This window comes from Bidens hawaiensis, unplaced genomic scaffold, assembly GCF_021521415.1.
Source record: "Bidens hawaiensis isolate Kalapana, Puna unplaced genomic scaffold, B.hawaiensis_p1.1 tig00008096_1, whole genome shotgun sequence".
NCBI lineage: Eukaryota > Viridiplantae > Streptophyta > Magnoliopsida > Asterales > Asteraceae > Bidens > Bidens hawaiensis.
Window position 1 is genome coordinate 989,816 of NW_027491573.1, and position 23,395 is coordinate 1,013,210.

Consider the following 23,395-nt stretch of genomic DNA (forward strand, 5'->3'; position numbering starts at 1 on the left):
CTAGTCATGTGCAGAGCACATGAGGGTATTTGGTCATTTTACTCTTAAAAATTAATCATTTTTAGGTCGGTGAATGGTTCAGAGTTAATATTTTTTTAATTAGTAGTAAAATGACCAAAATACCCCATGTGCAGGGCATGACCATATTTAACGGGAAAAGTTAACTGGGTTAGGGTCAAGGGACATAATGTGATAGAGTTTTTAAATGTAAATGGTGTTTTTTGTTATTTTTTTTGCTAAAGAACGTTCACTGAAAAAACGATTAAACATAAAGGACGCCTTTTGTCATTTTATCTTTTTTTAAAGATCCGTAACATTTGTACACGATATTATTTCTTAAAAAAATTAAATCACACTTAATTTTCTTTAATTTGAGTACCCTCTTGCTATACTTTGAAAATAAATACTTACAACTTTTTTGTAACATCTTGATATACTTTGCATATAAGTGATTTTTTTTATACGTAAGATGAATATATGTTGCGTAATTATCATATAAGTTGCATATTTGTTTTTTATAAGTTGCATAACTATGTATGTGCGTAATTTTCATACATGTTACGTGATTATTTTAACCTTGTGACGTAATTATGGAGCGGACGAAGTTACCTTTGCCCCAAAGACGTGTTTTCTCCTTATTATGATAAGAGTCCTTGTTCATGAACCTACACACGCACTCACATAATGCATGTATGTATTTATTAACTTGAATGTAATATACAAGTGACTTATGACCTAGTGGATTAGTAGAATGAATGATGTTCGTCTCTCTAAAAGTGTGGTGGTAGATTTAATTCATTGCAAATGCAAAGTTAAAAAGATTTTTAGATAAAAAAAAAGTTGTTATTAAATAAAAAATACATAGGTGGTTTGTGATATTAAATGTATTTTAATAAAAATACTAACAATATTTAATACGCATTTTTAATGAACTTGATAAACATATCAAATCTACATTAATCAAACTAACTAATGACCTATAAATTAATATGATAAAACCCACATGAAGTTCTGTCAACAGCCGAAAAAATGAGGTTTACAAACATCACCGTCATAGTTCCAAAAGTCTCATACGAGTCAAAGTCAACCCCCCCTAATTAATTAAGATGTTTTATGCATTTTATTACTCATTTAATAGTCAAATTTTATGGTTGTTTCAATAGAAGCACAATAATAGTGTTAAAGCAAACAACGCACCCTTTGTATTAGATGCTAGTATGTGTATAAGATTATGGATGAATTTTTGTTTATTATATAAAAGTCCATAAATTTAGGTAACATAATAGCATATGAAACAACCCTTCTAACATTATATAACGATTAATTACAAAAGATAGACGGTTTTGTTGTTTAAAACATATGCCCATAGCCTATAACACTATGTATAAAAAACCAACATATTAAAGAATAAAAAGAAAACTTTCTCTATTACAATGTTTTTTTTTTCTAAAACATGTCGTGTAAAAACCTTATAGATGTATTTAAATAATGATGAAATTAACATGTAAAGAGAAAGTAAAGAAAACGTATAATAACTTTTGTGTCATTCCTTTCATTAATGTCAACCCTTTAAATTTAAAATTTATAAACTAAATTTCTTCTTATCCTTACTATCAAAAACAATACTTCCTATTTAAAACTAGCCCACTATTCACATGTTAATTAAAGTATGATAGGCCCAGAAATTATGCACGTGATCAATGATTCAAGAATTACAAGACTATAGTATAAATGATTATTTTAACATATGCATAAAGATATAATACTTTTAAGAAAGTGACTATATTTGTTATTTTTTATAATAAATTAATGTACAAAACCATGCTCCAACATGTAGATTCTCTTGCATTGTCACAAAAGAAGGATTAAAGTATGCAAAAGTAAACAAGACGAGGAAAAGTGAAGCTTGAGACCGAAGGAGAGCTCACAAGGAGTCTCAGTGTCTCACACTCATCCAATTATTAAGTATGATACTTTATACCGTATTTATATTAAACTAGTATTTTACCCGGCGCGTTGCGCCGGGCATGTTAGTAAAACTCAGGCGTTGGTAAAACCCAAACATTATAGGTCTCGGCTTTGAGGTGATAAGTCGACACGAATTCAGTCAGTTTTGGTTATGTGCGTTATGACATCAGAACTAAAACAAAAACAATTTAAAAACTTAGGTGGACCAATGAGGTGACGTCGGTCAGTAAAGCTCGGGCTTTGGTAAAACCCGAACGTTGAGACGATAAGTCTACACAAATTTGGTCATTCTTCATCACGTTTGTTACGATATCGAAACTAAAAAAACAAAAACAAAAATAAAAACAAAATTGGTATCCTGACAATTATCGTTACTGTACCGATGCTAAAACAAAATACGGTGATTGCACGCAAACTCGGTCGATTTCACTTAACAACACAACTATTCGGTCAACTGCAAAGTTAATATTGAAAGATAAATCATTCTACCATAAAAAAAACATAAATAACACAATTAAAACATAAAACAATAATTTGTGGCAACATGGAATCGAACTTGGGCAACAAACCAACACACACTCTCATTTACCAACATGACCACCCAACCAACACAATGTTTATGCCATCTTTCTAAATCATTAATACATATACAAAAACATAAAGAGTCCACTTTGTGGCACCAAACTCTTCTTTTATACTAATTAGTAATATGCCCTAAAAGATGCTTAATTTACTACTTTATAAATTGAGGTGTCTTTAAATTCATAAAATAATAACTAATTAAGCTTTATAATTGTTTAGTTTAAATTAAGTTATAAATTTTATTAGGTTCATTTAAATCATATTCTTTATCTCTATCTTTATATTTGAACTAATTCTTTGAGTTTTATTAATATTTTATAAACATCTTACATTTTATTCGGTTATTCTCTAATTATTCTATATGTTACTCACAAACACATATTTTATTATTCTCTTCACTTTTTTATGGGCTTATTTAACTATATAGATTGATGAGTAGTTACTTTCTATTTATATATAGAGTTACTATTATGCTATATCATACGTCTTTAAGTATAAAAAATAGAATGTGGAAGCTATATAAGTAGAAAAATATCTTTATTCATACTTTAGAAATGAAAGATATATAAGTGAGATGTAAGAGTCTGTTTGTAATGGAGTAATGAAATTGGCGATGGAATGGAATGAACGGGGGAATGGAATTGACGAGGTAATGAAATTGATTATTTCTATTCCATTGACATGTTTGGTTATCATGTGAGAATGCCATAAATTATTAAATTTTTATTTTTTGGTAAACTAGAAAAAGTCATAATAAAATAAAAATGGTAGTGAGTGGCGGTGGGCGGCGAGCAGTAATGGTGGTGGTGGGTGTTGGCGGCGGTGGTGATGGGCGGGAGCGATTGGTGGTGGTGGCAATAGTAAGCGACGGGTGGCAGGCGGTGGTGATGGTTGGCGGTAGCGGTGGTGGACGACAATGGTAGGTGGTGGTGGGTGGTTGATAGAGGCGGTGGTGAACGACGATGGCAGGCGGTGGTGGGTGGTGGCGGTGGGAGGCGGGTGGTCATGGTGGTGGATCGCGGAGGCGGGCGGTGGTGGTGGACAGAGGCGGTGGTTGGTGGTGGCGGGCAGTGGTGGTGGTTGTGGTGGTGAGAGGATAATGGGTAGTAGTTTTGGGAGGATGTTGGAGGTGATATGATGTGAAAGAATGATGATATGAAAAAAAAAACAAGGGTAATGGATGAAATGAATTTGATGTGTTTTAGAGGGAATAGAATGGACATGGTAATGGATAATTGCATTCCATTGATCAATCAAACACATTTTTTTTCATTCCATCATAATGGACCATTCCATTTTGCCTCTCATTCATGCATACCAAACGCGCTACCTTAAATGCTATAAACAGTAATCAAGATTTACATACGTTTCATTTGAATCATTTAGTTAAAAAAACGTGCATTAGCATATAAAATATCTATCAAGATTCCAACACTAATAAAAGTTGAGTGAAACAAAAAAATAATGACTTTAAATGAACAGTTTAAAGCATGATAATTTATTTCATTCTAATATAAAATTTGTTATAATATAGAAAATACAAAAATGTTAGACCGTGTGTAACGGATAACGTATCAATCGAGACGTTCTACGTCATGTGACACCATGTCATACTATGAGTATTAAACACAAAAGGTGTGTAATTAATAATCATTCTTTCAGTTATTATCCCATTATTATTTTATTACAATATTTTTATTTAAAAAAAGCATAAAAAACATCTCTATCTAATCATCACCCCACCAATGTTGTGTGGGAGCCCCCCCCCCCCCCCCGACCTCGAGAGGGGGTGGGTGTGATGGATGGGTAGGGAATGAGCTCTACTACGCATGATATGATGGATGGGCAGGGAAGACGCTCCACTATGCAATGATCTTAAATATACAGGCATACAACGTCTTAGTCTAATCGATCAAAAGCACACAAGACTTTATTTTGTAACTTCCCATTTAAGAAAAAAAAAAGCATTAGATTACAAATATTGTATGCCACGTGGCTTACGTATGTGTATAGAATAGAGTAGAAGAGTATATTCCATTATTACAAAAGTAGTCCTCGACTATATATCTAGCGTATTCTTAGTCCATTGACAATATTATTTGTTATAACATGTGCCTTCGGTTTTGATAAAATTAAATGCTTTTGGGGATCATCATAAAAAATAACTTTTAAATTTTATTTTATTATTTATTTTTAACAAGTTGGCCACTTGTTAATTTAATGTAAGTGTTTCTTGTTGAAGATCACAGTATTGAATCTAGAATATGATCATGTATTTCATTTTATATTTAGCGGTAGATGCATAGTTATGGTGAATCATAGTGAAGGATCAATTAAATAAGAAAGTACCATGTAAAATGTTGAGTGTATAAAGATTAGTTAAAGGTGAATGGAAATTTATGAAGGAAAGAAATAAAAATTAAAACAAATAAATAAAATGAAAAAAAATAAAAAATTGGTTGAGGGCCCCACCATTGTTATCTCTCGAGTCTCTCCCCACCCTTACTTCGGGTTCACATATCCGATTGAGAACCCGATTTATGGTTAATGATTAATTAGGGACTATACCGGATGAATGGCAAGATTTGCTAATGTGAAACCCTCAACCTCGATTAACCTAAGAAATAATAAACACATTGAGTTTTTTTTTTCTATTGAACAACAAACTTCATATATTAAGTGAAGAGTTGATGATAGCACATCTTGGTTTTTTATTGTTTTGGGTAAGAACAAACAAATCCTATTGATATTCAAAGTTGGGTTATACCGATTTAGAAAACAAGTATATGGGTAATACCACAAAAAGCAAACCAAATCGGTTGGGTTTCTGGACCGATGAACCATGGCCGCTTTCTAAGTTTGGCAGTTTCAATCATTTTATATTTTTAACTCTATAGTCCGTAAATATTTGAAACGATAAGATGGTACATATATATTACATATAATAATTGCATATTTAAAAATTGAAAAATAAATATAAGATACATGTTAAACGTTTGATCTGTTTTACACGACTGGTTAAAAGTTCCAAACTGTTGACATCACTGTTAAATCCAGTTACTCAAATTAGATGAACCTAACAACTTGTTTTAGTTTAGTTGATTTCAACAATTTTTGTATAGAAAAAAAGTTGCACTTATTTGTTTGTCAGTTATTAGTGCTTATATTGTTATAACTACAAACCTATAAATTCTAGTTTTTTTCATATCTAATACATATATACAACCAATTTATATTGTAGTTTTAGAAAAAAAAAAAAGTTAGAAATGTAAGGAGGAAAAGTGTACATTGAAATAGACAAGAGGGACCAATTAAGGTGAAACTCAAAAATATCATAGACTCTCTTTCTTTCTCTATATATATGCATAATAATAATACATATTTTTTTTTATATTATAAAGCTTTGAGATTGAATCTTAAGGTTTTCCCATATGAAGACTTCCGTGGTTTTCACCAAGTGTGACCACAATGATGTCAACACTCCCTCAAAAAAGGCAATCAAGGGTGGTTGGAAGTCGGCCATTTTCATCATTTGTAAGCACCTCTTGATAATTAATGTCTAGCTATCTCTTCCTTATTTTCTCATCACCACCGATCCATCCATAAATATTATTACTATGATCATGACGCAGTTGTGGAATTCGGCGAGCGATTTGCTTACTGTGGGCTATTAGGCAACCTGATCATGTACCTCACGACTATTATGGGACAACCTATAGCTACCGCGGCCAAAAATGTTAACTTTTGGCATGGTGTGTCCGCTCTGGTCCCAATCTTTGGTGGTTTCCTAGCCGATTCTTATTTCGGTAGATTCAAAACCATTGTCTTCTCATCCATCACCTATCTCTTGGTAAGTTATTAAATTATCTATCTTACTTTTATTCATTTCAATACGTACGTTGTGCTTCAACCTCATATAATTATCTACTCACAATATATAAATATATAAGCCCCAAACGTTCTTGATTCATTTCATGTTAGTAATTACTAGTATTAAAAGTTTGAGCTTCAACTTTTAACTACTTTTTCGTTTATTTGTGTGTTTATGTTTTTAATATTTGTAATTCTATTTTATACATATATGACATAATACATAATTTAATGCTTTCTATTACAACTTTAAATAAAATAATATTATGTTATATTCCAAGTGTTTTATAAGAAATATTATTATTTGTGTAAGTATTAAGACTAGTTTATGGTGGCATGTCTAATCCATTTTGATGTGAAAACACATGCTTATTTCAAGTAATTTGATGTTAATTTCTTCACAATTCAAACTTTACGTCAAGTAGTTCACTATCGGAAAAAGCTCCTTATCCTTAACATCAAAAATTCAAAACAATTAATTTTTAATTAACTTACTCATTTCTTAACACTGTGTGTGCCATGTATTATTGACCTTTAAAGTCTTCTTAACACTGTGTGACATGTATTATTGGTCTTGAAAGTCAAAATTAACTTATATATATATATTATCTTTTTAAGAGTCTATTTTTAGTATCGGACTATTAACCCACTCGATCATCTCAACTTACATGTATAATTGGCTTCATTTTCATAACCATTTCTTTTACCGTCCCAATGGATATTTATATTTTTTAAATTAATTATTAATATTAATTATTAACGCAAATAGAAATAATGGTAAAGTGACTTTCTCCTATTTAAAGCACAATCATTTATTATTTTGAATTTTCTCATATCTTTTAAAGTGGCTTGATTTATAATTATTATTAAATTTTTCATCTAGTGGCGTACTGAATAGGAATTACTAAAAATCAAACTTGCTTGGTTTTAAATTTATAAATTATATGGTAAATAAACCTTGTTATCTGACTTTACTAAATGTATAAACCTTTTAATGGAGTAAGAAAACAAATTGTACTATTTCTCACCATTTATATAACTATCTATTTTCCGTGTAAATCTCCTTCTTTCATCTTTATCTTCAACATTTTGAATTTGTTGTCCATTCTCGCCCACGCCCCACTAACACCGTTGCCATTGTCACTGTCAACGGTCAGCATCATCGTTGCCACCATCACGAACATTGTCGTCCCTCTCTTCCTCGCTCTTAATTTTTTTAGAGTTTAAACTTCAATATAATTAAAATAATTAATAAAAAATTTAAGATGATCATTCCTTTCGTGTCAAAAAAAGAACAATAATGTGGTTTATTTAGTTCCTATTTTTTAGCGTTTTTCGTTTTATTTGACTTTATAAAAGAAAAAATTCATGCCAAGAACAAAAAAATATAAATCAAAACAACACCGCTTGCATACGTAAGTAAAGATATACACACAATAAATAACAACTTAAAATAGAAAGAGAGAAAGAGAGAGTGCATTAATTAATAACTTAAAATGGAGAGAGAGAGATGGTAGCGACGGAAGGAAGACTTGTGGAATGACAATAACACTGCGTTCTCGGGTTTAAAATACAAGGAAAAGAAATGATAAGATTGGATAGAGGAAGAAAGGAAAAAAAATTATATTTTAAAAGACATTCTCAAGTTAAAATAAAAGAAAAGAAAAGAAAGTGTTTATTACATTCTTGAGTTAGATTGGAAGGAAAAGATAGGAAAAAAATTTATAACTTTACAATTATGTCCTCATGACAACATGAAAAAAAGAATTAAAATAGGATAAATTGATAATATGGTAATGAGATATAAAGTTTCCTTCACAATCCGGCCATATTTGGCAGGAAAGTTTTGAAGGAAAAAACGCTTAACTATTCTTTTCATTCTCTTTCTTTTCTTTTAATGAAAAAACTCAAGAATGAAAAAAAAATTTCTTTTTCTTATCTTTTCTTTTCCAATCTCTTAAATAAAAAACTCAAGAATGTAAAGAGATGGCTAAGGTATGTCGAATAAATTAAAAAAAAAACTTATATGCACAAACCGTAAAGCAACATGTATAACCAAGTAAAACAAGTATTTTAATGAATAGTGAACGTAGTGAATGAAACAAAATTTTAATATTAACATATAGTAAATTGTGAGTGAGATCCATTCACCACCAATCTTTTATCAAAAACTTAAAAATTTTATATTGTTACTATTTTCCAAAATAAAGCTAATACTTGTAATGTACTTAGTAATACAACGTGCTACATTAAGTAGCTAGGAAAAATCGATCAAAAGAAAAACTAACTTGATAAAGTCAAATTTTATGTTTTTATAGAAGTTTTATTATTATGTTGTAACTTTTATAACAGGGATTGGTGTTGCTAGTCATATCTACAAAAGCAATTCCATTGAAGCATCGTTCACTACCTTATTTTGTGGGACTTTATGTAATCAACATCGGGGAAGGTGGTCATCGTCCTTGTATCCAGACCTTTGCCGCGGACCAGTTCGACGACAATCTACCAGAGGAAAGAGCCGCCAAGAGTTCGTTTTTCAACTGGTGGTACCTGGGGATCGTGTTAGGGGCCACTATGTCCATACTAGTTGTCATTTACGTCCAAGAGTCCGTTGGATGGCCTTTGGGCTATGCAATACTCACCATAGTTGTGGCGGCAGCTCTTGGGATATTTTTAGCTGGCAAAAGTACTTACCGCAAGGAGGCGCCACTGGGCAGCCCGGTTACAAAGGTGGTCCAGGTTGTGGTGGCTGCGTTTAGAAAGCGGAGGTTGTCGTTGGAAAAAGGTTGGAGTGTGTGTGAGGAGGAGGAAGAAAATGGTACTATGATTAAGCCGTTGGCTCGTACCAACCAATTCAGGTATTATAATTTAGTTGGATTTCATATATACCGCTATAAACTTAAAAAGTATCATATATATGCTCTTAAAATTGAAAATATCATATTTGCTCTAAAAAAATAGGTAAAATATTAAATTTATAGTTCATTTACTCTTTTTATTTCTAAAACTTTAAAATTTCAAGCCCTAAACTAGGGATCAGCAAAGGGCCAAGTACTCAGGGTATATTTGGTATTAATTCGGTACCCACTTTTTTTTTTTTTTTTTTTGGATTGGTACTTCCCCATACCGATATTTTGGGTTGATTTACCTTCAAATACTACCGTACCGAACACTTTTAGTACTAGTACCTTAGTACTAGTAGTACCTGTATCAATTTTTGGCGATTTTTAGGATTGGTATCGATACGAAGCTCATCCCTACCCTAAATGCTTATTTTAAACTTCTAATTTCTTTATTTACCTAATTTTTAACTTAAATTTATTTCTTGAATATTTTACCATTTTTTTAAATACTTTATAATTCCATATATGCCAATGTGTTTATTGTGGATGTTTATCAAATCCAAATAAAAAACAGGGCTTAAACAAGTATAATAGAAAGAGTGAAATAGTCATTAACTAAAAGTTAATTAATTGATATTGAGTATGTATGATAAATAATTTTAGTTTTGATTGGTTATATACCAAACTTGTAAGTGTATATATTGATCTATATTAAAAACTTTGTACATTATCATACCTTGATCTATAGGTTTTTGGACAAGGCGGTGATTATAGACGAAACCGACGTGTCCTCAGGAAAAGATAACCGTTGGAGACTCTGCACGGTGAACCAAGTGGAACAAGTGAAACTCCTAGTGCGGCTCGTCCCAGTATGGCTAGCTTGCTTGATGTTCTGGGTGGTCATAGCTCAAATTTCCACCTTCCTCACTAAACAAGGCACAACCTTAATCCGCACCATTGGGTCCACCAACCACCAACTCCCAGCTGCGACTCTACAAGTCATCCCAGGCCTAACCATCCTAGCCTCGGTCCCTATCTACGAGCGACTCATCATCCCCACCGCCAGAAGGCTCACTGGCAACCCCTCAGGCATCACGATCCTCCAAAGAATTGGGTTTGGGATATTCTTCTCCATTTTGACCATGATCATGTCGGCTTTGGTTGAGTCAAAAAGGGTCCGCATTGCCACACAACACGGGCTACTTGATCACCCGAAATCAATAGTTCCAATGAGCATATGGTGGTTAGTCCCACAATACGTGTTGATGGGTATCGCGGACATGCTAGCGATCGTGGGAATGCAAGAGTTGTTTTATGATCAAGTCCCGGATGAGATGAGGAGTATGGGGGCCGCGGCTTATATGAGTGTGTTGGGCGTAGGAAGCATAATAAGCAGTGGACTAATATCCTTGATAGAGGTGATTACTGAAAGACATGGTGATCAATGGCTACAGGATAATATGAACCGAGCACATCTTGATTACTTTTATTGGGTGTTAGCATCATTGAGTGGGTTTAGTTTGGTTTTGTATGTAGTTGTAGCCAAGGGTTATGTTTATAAGAAGGTTGAGAGGGAGAATGAGGTTTAGTATCCTCAAAATAAGTGTAATAACATCTATCATCATCTATAAATAATTACATAACTAAAAGTCAGCTTCCCAACAAACCAACATCAGTCAAACTTTAATCATGATCTCATCAAACAAAAACAAGACAGAATCTTCAAAATCAAGATTCCTAAATCTTTGTCCTTTATTAACTTTGAGTACCATTTGCAGCATGCCATTCATCAACCTCTCTACCAAACCAAACAAGTAGGGTTATGATCATTTCAAATGTGGAAAACATAACAAACATGGCTATCTCTGCGAATTGTTAAAACTTTTTAAGTCGAAGGCGAAAACATTTTTGGACCTTAAGTAAATTTTCAAAATTTTTAAATAGGCTTACTTAGTTATGATTTGGGTTGTGCAATTTTTTTTTAAATATGTTTCAATGAGTTAAGTAATTGGGTTTAAACATTACAAATACGTATTTTTTCATAAAAAAAATATATAACTTTTAAAAAAAATCTAGGCTCTAGCGAGCTGATTGGGCCGGGGACCGTCAACCATCTTGTCCTCCTATCATTGCCAGCCATGCATAAAAGTATAACTAAAAGAATATTGAGAGAATTTCATGTATGTTCTTACAAACTTTGAAATATCAAATAAACCCAATTCAAACTTAAAATATCATATTAGAGCATTCTCATCAAACCACCTATTTTATGTGAGGGGTGTTTTTATAATTTAGAGAGTGATTTATGGTGTTGTGAGTGAAGAGTTTTTATATTTTAGAAAACACAATAAGTTTTCTGTATATTTGAAAAGTTATTGTTCACCCCCTATAATTTTTTAATGCTTTTTGAAAATGGTTGTGAGTGGGGAAAAAAGAAAATATAATGGATAAAGGAATAAAAATGTATTATATAATTAAAATGGATAGAAAAGATATAGTGAGTTTTAATGTAATTTTTGGTTTGAAGGCAGGAGATGGTTGAAAATGCTCTAAAGTAACAACTATCATATTTATTCATTTTATTGAAAACAATCCAAAATGACTATTTTACCCTTGTTTTTCTAAAAGTAGAAACATTTCATATTTACCAATTTTAACATGATTTTTTTTTTTAAAAAAAGAAGAATTATGAAAGAAAGTGAAAAGGTTAAAAATGACTTGCTTTATGTAAAATAGATGAACATCGTGTGTTTCTATAAAAAAACAAAGTTTTGAACATTTGTTGTTACTTGTTAGACAATCTTTAATTTGATGTTTTTGTTTATGTGTATGTACATTTTGTTTTGTTGACTAATATTTTGAACATTTGTTAATGGTTATTTACTTTGATTGTTTATAATTTTTAAAAGTTGGTACATCGTGTTTTAATAAAATAGATATCTTGCATCGCTAAGATCAATATTCTTAATGTCACACATAATTATATTCATAGAACAATATTAATCATTTCTATTAAAATATAAATTACCTTCAATGAAAAAAAAAACAGTTTTAATCTTTATGACTGACTTTATAAAATTTATTATAACCTGGTAAGACATTGATTCTAAGCTAGTATTATATGTATACACACACATAAAATCCATGTTTGCTAAAAAATGTGTGTATGTATATAAGATATCAGTATTATATATGATGCGATTTTGAAACGTATATAAAAACTTACACTATGTGATTTTACTATTTTTTTAAATAATTAAAATTAGTATGCTAAGTTTATCGGTTCTTTTTTATTGGCATATAAAATTTAAAACTGTGTGTCATACTTGAAGCTATAAGATAATTATTAGTAATTTGAGTTTAAAATAACTCAGGGTAAGTATAGTCTATTAATATAGTACTAGAAGAGTGTCCGCGCGATGCAACGGGAAACACATACTTTAGTAATCATGTAACAAATTTATAGGTATTTATTATTTCGTTTGAAACTGTGAGACCGTTCTTAAGTTTGGTTTCACGGTTGAAACCAGAGCTGATCGTAAATAGTGAAATGCTAATTTTAATTATGTACTTATTTAATATATATTAGATATTATTAAAAGATAGTTAAACAAAGTTTTATTTAATATGATTAAACGTGTCTATTACAATTTTAATTTAGCCAAATTTCCATTATGATTTTTGTAATCTTTATTCTTGTTATGATTTTGTCTTCTATTTATTCTAATAAGGTTTATCATTTATGTGAACAAAGTTATCTTCGTTCATATTATGATTCTTTTAAGTAATTTATAAGTTGGCGCTTAGTTTGAAGTGAATGTATAGACAAATTAATAATTCTTATTTTAAACTCAATTTATTATCGAAGCGCAAACTACATCGGAAACTAATCATTGGTAATGGTTCGGTTTAGTTGGGTTTTATTTAAAACAGTTCATTTTGGGTCTTCGACAACAAAAAAAACGTGTAGTTGGCTCATGGTTTAATTTAAAACCATCAAAATCGAACCATAAACACTTCTACAAAAAATGTTTTTTTTACTTCGAAAACTTTAACAATATTATACTCAAATTAAAGATAATAAAATGCTCGTTTTTATGATGTCATTTATTCTAAAAAATATTAACGTATGGAAAATTTATAACCGTTTAAAAATCGTGGGGGTAGTTGAGCTAAAAGTGAAAATAAAAATATATCTATGTAAAAGATTAAGAATCAATATTGTAACTTTGAGGGATGCAAATTGTAAATATTTTGAATAAGTTTCAAATTCACGTGATATTTAATGTGTTAATGACACTTTTAGCCTTGTTATAAGTTGTACATAATGCATGGAGTGTTATAATTTACTTAAAAATGCGTCTTAATTTACTCTTGTTTGCTACGTTATATACCGTAAAGATATTTAAATAGTGCTGGAGAGCCTGGAGTGTTAAAAGACTTAAAAGACCATGCATTGTGGGTTATTTATAATTAATTTACAAGTGTTTTTTCATTGTCATGTGTAGTTCAGTATGCACACGTATATATCTATATCAACATCATCCAAAACTTAATTGTGTGACGGCACCATATCATATAAGTATATTACATAACTAAAAACAAAACCAACAAAATGAGAGTTATCATTCATTCATATATAATCCAACTACTAAAAGACACATTTGATTACTTGTCAAAATCGGTATATTCAAACATGCAAATATAAAACCAATAACAGTTAATACTCCATCCTTCTCCTTCCCAACACATGGTAAAAACCCTCAACATTCATCCATCCCAATTTGACCAAAATGTGCTCCAACCAAAAGACAATCAGATGTACAACATTGTCCTACTGAGGCGCTTGTCCATGTGGCGGCGGTCCAGGTGGCAGCGGTGGTGCAATTCCCGTAGGCGTACCAAAATTTTGTTGACCCGTTCCCATCACACCACCACTTGGATTCCCAGGCTTCATAACAAATGAAAATTCCAAGTCACAACTAATAATAACAAGACACTTAAAAATAAAATAAAATAATCCAACAGTTTACATATCTTACCTGATAAGGACCTAACCCTGGCATTGGGGGCATTGGTGCCCCTTGAGGTAGGTTAAACGGCCCCTGCATATTTGGAATGCTGCCTGGTGGCGCACCTCCCGGTCCTGAATGCATGGGGTTCATGCCCATAAAATGGCCTTGCTGCATAGGTGGGCCCATCTGGTTCATTGTACCCTGCACCACATTAATGAAACGGTAACCACCAACCAAACATAAACACAAAACAAAAACGAACAAGCATAAAAGATGGATTAGTTACATATATACCCTTACAAACTTGAAAAATATCGTATATACCCAGCCAAATCTAAAAAAAATCCAACTTTAATGAATTTTATTAATGACCATTCTAGCCCTAACCATTATATTTGTTTAAACCTTATTTTTTATTTGGATTTTGATCGACATTGACAATAAGCATCATCTCTCCTATATTGTTCTCTCGACAGCAGATAATCGAACAATTGAAACTATATGTTCAAATAAGATAATAAAACTCAAATCAAAGCATGACAACGATAAGGAATCTAACTCAAATCAGATGCCGACTTCTGTTCACTGTTAGTTGCTTTTGTTATAAACGAAATTGGGTAAAAATTTAAGCTAAAAACAGGTAAATAAAAAAATTGATTTAAGATGAGTATACTGAAAGTTTTAAGTTTTAGATAAACAAGGGTAAAATGGTAATTTATTAAATTGTTATTAACAAATTGGGGATATCTGATGACTAATATTTTAACTAATTTGTAAGGGCATAGATAACTTTTGTTATACATGAAAGTTCCCCATAAAAGATTACCATTTGACCAAGCATGGGCATGTTATGAGGTGGCATCGGGAGCGGTGGGCGGGGCAAATGAGAATGTGGCAAAAGTGGCATATGAGTTGGATGTTGCAGTGGTTGCATGTTTGGTGGCTGCAGTTGCTGGTGGTGTTGCTGTGGGTTTTGTTGATATGGTTGTTGAAACAGTGACGGATGTGGGCCTGGTGGTAATGGTGGAGCACCTAGGGGCATTGATGAGGATATGGGCGGTTTTTGGTCTCCCTGTGATGTATCTAACGACAGTGGCATTGCAACTCCAATCCCGGGAATAGTGCCTTCGTTCCGATTCAATCCAGCAAATGGTCCGGGGGTAGTTGGTGGCTCGGGCCCCAGAAAACCGACAGGCATGCGGCCCGGAAGACCGAAATTTTGTTCATTGTAACCTGGTTAAAATAAAAATTAAATCATTAAAAAAGGCAATAAGCCTATGTTGATTAATATCTAGAAATGAAACTACAAACCTTGATTATTATTACCCATGCTGAATTTATCACGAGCTGGATCACCGGGCCTATTTCTGCACCAAAACTTTGTTGTGTTGTCACTGCTGCCACTGCATCAATAATTACATGACTTCAGCATTAGAAACTTCAAGTTAATGAACTGAACGTTCAGTGAATTGTCCGTGAACTATTTGGCTGAAAGTTCAATTCTGTTTGTTTATTTAATAAACTAACAAACATGAGTAAAACCTTTTGATCATTTAGTTAAACGAACAAACATGAACACGTCTCGATCATTCATATATGTTCGTTTTTGTTAATTTATGTTTGTCTGTTTATATACTCATTTAAAAATTGTTTAGGAACATTACAATTTAGTCTAGTTCTATCTAACGCCTAACAGATTGATGTTTACGCCAACTTTTAATTGGTGTTGCTCAATTGTGTTTGCTTATATTCGTTCATCTATGTTCAGTTATATCTGTTCGTTTATGCTCATAAAACGTTCGTTTATACTATTAACAAACAAACATGAACACATTCAGTTTCTTAACGAACGAACACAAACAAGCACACTCCGTTTGCTCAAGTATTCATGTTCAATCATTTGTTCAGTTAAAGTGAACCAAACGAATACAAACATGCCATGTCCGTGTTTGTTCGGTTCATTTACAGGTCTTCAAACTTGGAAAGCAAAAATAAATAAATATATGTAACAGTTAACTTAAAACATGTAAAAAATAAGTTGCATTAAAGTTGTACCTGCAAAGAAGATACCCAATGGGATGCCATGCAAGATCCCAAACACCGCTATCATGTGCATTCTGAATTTCAATTTGTGGAGTTTCATGTCTGTGTATTATAATAAATTAAATTAAAACTAATTTCTAGCAAAACAAGTAGCAAACTAATTTCACATATAAGAACATATTACCCAACTAGCCAGTGAAAGATTGATCCATCAAAACTCCCACTGACAAAATACTCCTCATGAAATGGATGCCAAGCAAGTGCTAACATTAAAAAAAGTGTAAATAAAAGATATATAGGATAAAACACATTTCTTATGTGTATGGCAAAATGTAATAGTAATGCACTAACCAGTAACATCCTTCTTATGACCACGAAAAGATTGCAGTTCTTTCATAGCCCTAATGTCATATAGCTGAAAGAGTAGAAAATGGTTATTCAACCCACATGAGAAAGTAATATGAAAAGAAGATTAAGAAGATGCACCTTGATAATTTGATCCTTAGAAGCAGTTAATACCCAATTACCATTTTGATTCCATTTCACACAAAGAACGGTATTCTTGTGCCCATGACTGCAAACGTAAAGCATTAACTAATTAATGTGTTATTTAAGATTTCAAAAATAATACGTTCCAACTTACAACAAGAACCTAAATCTTTGTATAAAACAATTTTGAAGGTTACAAGCATTCGAACTAGACCAGTAAACGAACTAAACGTTAAGTGAAGTAGCAGAAAGTTCGTTTATGTTCGCTAATTTAGTTAAACAAACCAACATGAGCACATGCCTTGTTTGTTAATTTATATTCATAAACGTTTGTTTACTTTTGTACATGCATGTTTGTTTATATATTCATTTCAATTTTTAGGGCTATATAATTTAGTATAGTTTATGAAATTAAGATACCGCCCATTACAATTTAGACAAGTTTTATTAATTTTTTAGACCAAATAGTAGACGTTCAATTTACTTTTAATTGGTGCTCACTCAGTTATGTTCTTTCATCTATGTTCTGTTATGTCCGTTCGTATATGCTCATGAACCGTTCGTTTATACTGTTAAGGAACGAACATGAACATGCACATTTTCGTAAAGGAACACGAACAAGAAGACCGGCCTTTTAGTTTAACTTTTCGAGTTCAATCTTTTGTTCGGTAAATTTAAATGAACGAACACAAACATGCTCTGTTCGTCTTTGTTCAGTTCGTTTACAAACCCATTCATAACCAAGTGAGACAAAATTGCAACATCCAAACAGTATGAACAGATATAATAATGTTAAATATCATTTGCACTAACAATGAAGATAATTCTCTTCCAGATCTAGCATCCCAGAGCTTCACAAGATTGTCTTTCCCACCTAATAAAACACAAAAAAATATATAAATTAGTGTATTACACCAAAAGAATAATAATAAACGTTTCGAATAACATTACATATAAAAGTAAATGATACCAGAAACTAGCAAAGACTTGGTAGGGTGCCAGTCAACACTCTTCACATCCCAACCATGGCCTGCCTGAGTTAAAACGACATATTACAGTTATCTTTATTTGACAGTTACAACTAGTGGAAACAGTGTAAATAGACATTCTACAAAACATTACCGGTTAAAGAACGTTCTTCCTGGCAACGAGCAAAGTCCCAAACTTTAACAGTTGTGTCATCAGAACATGAACAGAACTTTAAATCTGTTCTAGAAAAGCTGTTAACAAGTAGAAAGTCAACTTATAATAAATGGCAAAATGCACAAGAAACTTCTGGACATAATGAAAAAAATATATTTATACCTTAGATCACGAACAGATTCCTTATGTGCAGATTTATTAGACATAATGAAAAAAATATATTTATACCTTAGATCACGAACAGATTCCTTATGTGCAGATTTATTAGCTTTCACATTGTTCATGTTGTTTTGCCAATACCTAAACACATTCAACATATGAAATTCAAAAACTACAAATTAACAAGTACACAAAAATCATGAGGTTTGTTACTTTATAGAGCCTCCATCATCACCCGTGACCATCCAATTGTCATTATAACTCCATACCATAGATCTGATTGGCTGATCATGAGCCTGTAAATTCAAATATTATGACAAGTCTCAGCAGTTCATCAAACATAAGTAACAATAAGCCGCATAAATCAGCATACCTGCAGAATCATTTCAAAATTGAAAGATTGACCGTTCCATAATGTGAATTCTCCGCTGTGTGAACCAGTTATAAGTCGCCTGCCAGTCGGGGTCCACTTCAAATAAATGCATGTGTCAGAACAATACAGGTTCATATGTAAACAAGTGTATGCTAATGTTTCTTAAGAATTTTACCAGAACACGGTTGATTGAACAGCGGTTTTTGTTAAGTGATGTGTGAACAAACTTTGCAGCAAAGCTGGTGGATGGATTATCTGAATATGCAACTGTCGGTAACATCTGCATACAAAATAACATGATAAAAATGTTTAGATTAGCATGCTACATTCAATCATGTTGTGTTAACGAGAATGCTTCCTGACATCAATTGCTGCAGCTGGTGTAGGTTGTAATACTGTTCTGTCTCGTGAATCTTGTTGCCATAAACGAGTCTGCATAGAAATTTATACGCAAATATAATATAAAAATACTTGCAGGCCAGATAAAGCGTATGTTATAGATCAACATGAAAACAAGAACGGTTATCTAAAAGAATGTTACCTGCATATGTCGCACGACAGTGCTTGTGTAATCAACAGCTCTTCGCTGTCCGATTTTCCTCATCCTTTTGGCAGCAAAGTTGTCATGGCCTGCGACACAAGATTTAGTAATGGAAAAGAAAACAACTAACCATAACTAAAAAAACCACATTATAACAAAAGGATAAATATTGAAGATAAACTAGCGACTAGCATTAACAGCTAAAAGATAGAAACAGAATGCTAAAGATAAGTAATGAACAAACAACACGACACTATAACGTCCAGAAACAAGAAAACCAAAACAGGTCAATCAACAAAGTAAAGAGAATTTGTAGTTGATTCTCAAACAAGACAAGACTCAATTGTTACAAAATAGACCAGATTAGAAATGATGTTTTTAGGGAAAGACTAGGGGTAGCTAGTATTTCAGACATGATAAGGGAAGGGATGCTGAGATGGTTTGGGCATGTGAAGAGGAGGCAGGTGACACCACCACCAGCATAGCAGTGGAAACCTGCATTGTGGAGGGGAGAAAGTTTAGGGGCAGACCCAAACTAACTTAGGATGAGCGGGTTAGGCATGATTTGATAGAGTTACACCTCTCTGAGGACATATTAGGGTTAATGGCCTTTAGGAGAGTGTACACCTTAGGCAGACTTTGCTTGCAACTGTCGTCTACCATTGTGGTTGTCTTGTTCTATGATGTTGTGTGTATGTTAGAGGTACAGCACTAGCACACTAGCACTACCTCTTCTTGGGATAGAGGTACGGTCTGCCTACATCTCACAATACCAATACCATACCAATAGCCTTGCTATGAGTAGGATTTTACTGGGTATGGTTGTTGTTAGGGGTGTGCATACTTACATCCAAACCAAAAAAACCCGTAAAACCCGAACCCAGACCTTCCTGGTTATGTTTCGGTCTTGATAATTGCTGTGAATCGGTCTCAGTCGGGTTCGGGCAATTACCCGACTGAGGACCGTAACCCGAGTTATAAAGTTTATCAACATAACTTGAGTCAGACATTCCGTCAAACAGTTGGTGTGCACCGACATAAAATATTGCATAAATATAAACTTTATGAATGCATCCCCTAATAACAAATTTAAACAACAATCACAATTTCATCCATCTATGATGATGAATTTAATCTGCTCAAGTAAATGGAACAATATTTATATAAATTCCGACTCAAACGAACTCCAATTGAAGTCACTCATTGTTGGAACCAAAAACTCTAAAGGGTAAAAGCAAAACCCTAACTAATACAAGTAAAAATTCATAAAGGGCTAACCGTCGAAAGCGGGATGAGGAGGAGGAGGCTGTTGCTGTTGCTGTTGGTGATAGTCCTGGTAACCACCACCGAGAGTAGTAGAAGAAGCAGAAGGCTGACGCATCATCTGCGGCTGTTGCTGGAATTGATGAGGCGGCGGCTGTTGCTGTTGCTGGTGGTGCTGCATCATCTGCTGCGGTGGTGTTGGTGTTGGTGGTGGTTGGTGATACATTGGCTGCTGCTGTTGTTGCTGTTGCTGTTGCTGTTGAGGATCATTGTACATCATCCTTTTAACGAATTGAAGCCGAAGAATCAGGATTGTTTATGAATGGGAGATTATTATTGTTATTATTAGGGTTTGTCAAACAACACGAGATGTTGATTTGATGCTGTATTTTCTTAAACAGTCATGTCGATAAAGAAAGAAAGAAAATCTCAAATTACATACACAACGCTATCGATTTTTAAGTTAGGGCTAGTTGTGAGTTGAAGGCGGAAATTTGTAACGTGAACCCGACCCGTATTATTATCCGTGTTTAATTTAAATTTTAACCCCGTAATGACGCACTTTCATATAAGAAGCAAAAATTCGGGTCAACATGAACATGCACTATTAAACCTATTTATCAAAAAATTAAACGGAATTGATATAATTCAAAATAACGGAAAACCGAATAAACACTAATAAAATATAATTATAAAGTGTTTTTTTAATAGTTAAACGGGTTAATGGTCAACCCGTTTTTTACGGGCTAAACCGAACCGACCCATTTTTTAAACAGGTTGTGTTAGTCGACCCGAAGCCGACGAGTTTACAACGATTTGTTTTAATCGACCCAAACCTAGTTTTTTTCGTGTCGGTTTCGGGCCGTGTCAACAACTTCGGCCCGAATTTTAATAATCACTCACTTCACGCGTTGCGGCCTAGGAACAAGGTTCGTAGCCGGCCTACACGGAGGCGAGGAGGGTGACAGACCCAGGCCCATTCTCTCGAGAGGCCCAAAATTGTTTAAAAATAGTTATATTCTTTTTAAATATAATTTGGTTTTACAACATAAGTCGCTGCTCGGTGCAATGGAAAGAATGGTAGTCTATGGAATCTGTGACAACCCGCAATATCCGCACAATTCTTAAACAATAACTAGATGCAACTACATTACAGAAATATCCTAGATTAGAGGCATATTCACTAAATCATCAAAAGTCTAACAAAATTAATTTCACGTATATCATACACGTTAGGCGATTATAGGGATTACCGTGTCACGCGCACAAACGCCCACACGACGATTGGAGCACGTTTCGAGGTAATATTACATCAATCGACTCGTATCCTCGTTCTAATGAAAAATACTACAACATAAGTTTGAAATTTGAAAAAAAAAACCCTTAATGAAGATCAAATGAAAACAACTAGTTTCAAAGTTGGAACTGGTGTCAGCTATTTTCGGAGATGAGATTATTATTGGCCAACTGCAAAAAAATGGGGCTATTAAAATTCAATTTGCCTTTAAACATATATATAATTTGTGTAGATTTTAAAATTAATTCATGACTTGATGTCAATAACGTTTACTTGGTCGAGAAAAAAAATAAACATGGTGTTAGGAATAGTTCGATTTGATAGTAGGATTTCGAAATTGATTTGTAAGCGACCGGTTATTTATTATGAATAAAAAATCGATCAAGTTCATGTTTTGATAGTTTTTCAGATCACAAAAGATTTCGATTAAGAACATGGGTTTTTAATTTCATGATTGGGGATGATGATGAATGTGGCTCTAGCTAATCTGATCGTAAAATGACTGTACATAGAATTTTGTTTTATTATTGGTTACTATTATAAGAAATTTTCTCTCCAAAGAGTACGTCTTGTGGGGAACAATGGTAGGTGTCACGGTGGTAACCATCGGAACTAGGGTTAAAGGTATTACTACAAATATAGTTACAATTAACTAAAACTTAGGATAAACTAAATTATTAATTCTAAAAAGATATTTACCTGTGTGTTCTATTAAAAATATACTTTCATCATATTTAGGATAAACAAAATTCTAAAGTCTACGCAAGATTATTTGAATATGAAAACAACTTCACATTGTAAAGTAAGCATTTTCTTCGTCACGCATGAACTTTTGGAGGTATGTTGAAGATGGCACAAACATAACTTTGGGAGGTATGTTGAAGATGGCACGAACATACACAGCATTGATCATGCTACACATGATTTAATCATCTGACACTAAAACAATGTTATCGTAAAATTACAATACATGCCATATTAGATATTATTGCAAGAAAATACTGATTCTATAACATAATAAAATGTGAAGCGTATGAAGTGAAGCAAAAAAACATGGTTCGCAAATAGTGTAACATCACGTAAATTTCGGGCCAAAAATGTCAATTTTCAAAGTCAAGGGACCAATTCTGCCAAAATCTAAACTCCAGGGACCAAAATGTAATTTCTGGTTTTCCTGACCTATCGCGGTACGCGATGGGTCAGAGGAGACACCCATCGCCTACCGCGATTGGGATGTCTGACACACGTGACACGTGTGCCACGTGGCACACGGTGGCAGCGTCTGCCGTCACGTGGCAGCACGTCCGCCACGTGTAAGCGGTGTCTGCCACGTGTCGACACGTGGCAGGTCTACCCTGTGACTCATCAACCCTATATCGCGGTACGTGATAGGTGAGCCAGGGGACCCATCGTGTACCGCGATGGGGTCCAAAATTGGTTCTATAAATTAGCAGCCACGAGATTCATTCCCAACTCACAAAATTTCACACACTTATTCTCTATCTAGACCTCGTAGTGCGTGCCATCGATCCACCTCGTTAAACGTGCCCCATTACCTCGTTTTCCGTGCCCTACACCTCGATAAACGTGCCACTTTCCGAAGACGTTTCGAGTAAAGAGGAGGTGCTGCCCGACGTCCCAATAGCTACCTTGAAGTACGTGCCAAGAAGTATTGGTGCCTCGAGAAACGTGCCAAGTGTGGAAGGAAGTGTTGATCAAGTGAAAGTTGAAAAGCGAGTAGCGTCGGAGTGCTGTCCAAGTGTCTGGGGTATTTCTAAGCCGACAAAGACCAAAATAATAATAAAATAT

At 33.4% G+C, this 23,395-nt stretch overlaps 2 protein-coding genes across 2 annotated transcripts; one reads left to right on the top strand and one right to left on the bottom strand.

The window, feature by feature from the left end:
- The first annotated feature begins 5,974 nt into the window (after window positions 1-5,974).
- Window positions 5,975-11,002, top strand: LOC143636986 (protein NRT1/ PTR FAMILY 5.4-like). The gene is made up of 4 exons (XM_077104456.1): window positions 5,975-6,084; window positions 6,183-6,400; window positions 8,773-9,278; window positions 10,012-11,002. Exons 1-4 carry the CDS (start codon window positions 5,982-5,984, stop codon window positions 10,850-10,852), a joined length of 1,668 nt encoding a protein of 555 aa, XP_076960571.1. The 5' UTR covers window positions 5,975-5,981; the 3' UTR covers window positions 10,853-11,002.
- A 2,876-nt stretch (window positions 11,003-13,878) lies between these two features.
- LOC143637035 (flowering time control protein FY-like) lies at window positions 13,879-20,708 on the bottom strand. The gene is made up of 18 exons (XM_077104505.1): window positions 20,305-20,708; window positions 19,027-19,115; window positions 18,849-18,917; window positions 18,661-18,765; window positions 18,486-18,581; window positions 18,326-18,408; window positions 18,182-18,253; window positions 17,933-18,030; window positions 17,781-17,840; window positions 17,624-17,684; window positions 16,808-16,895; window positions 16,673-16,736; window positions 16,506-16,584; window positions 16,334-16,423; window positions 15,590-15,681; window positions 15,105-15,511; window positions 14,306-14,479; window positions 13,879-14,214 (listed from the first exon to the last, which is right to left on the bottom strand). Exons 1-18 carry the CDS (start codon window positions 20,567-20,569, stop codon window positions 14,098-14,100), a joined length of 2,109 nt encoding a protein of 702 aa, XP_076960620.1. The 5' UTR covers window positions 20,570-20,708; the 3' UTR covers window positions 13,879-14,097.
- Between the last annotated feature and the right edge of the window lie 2,687 nt (window positions 20,709-23,395).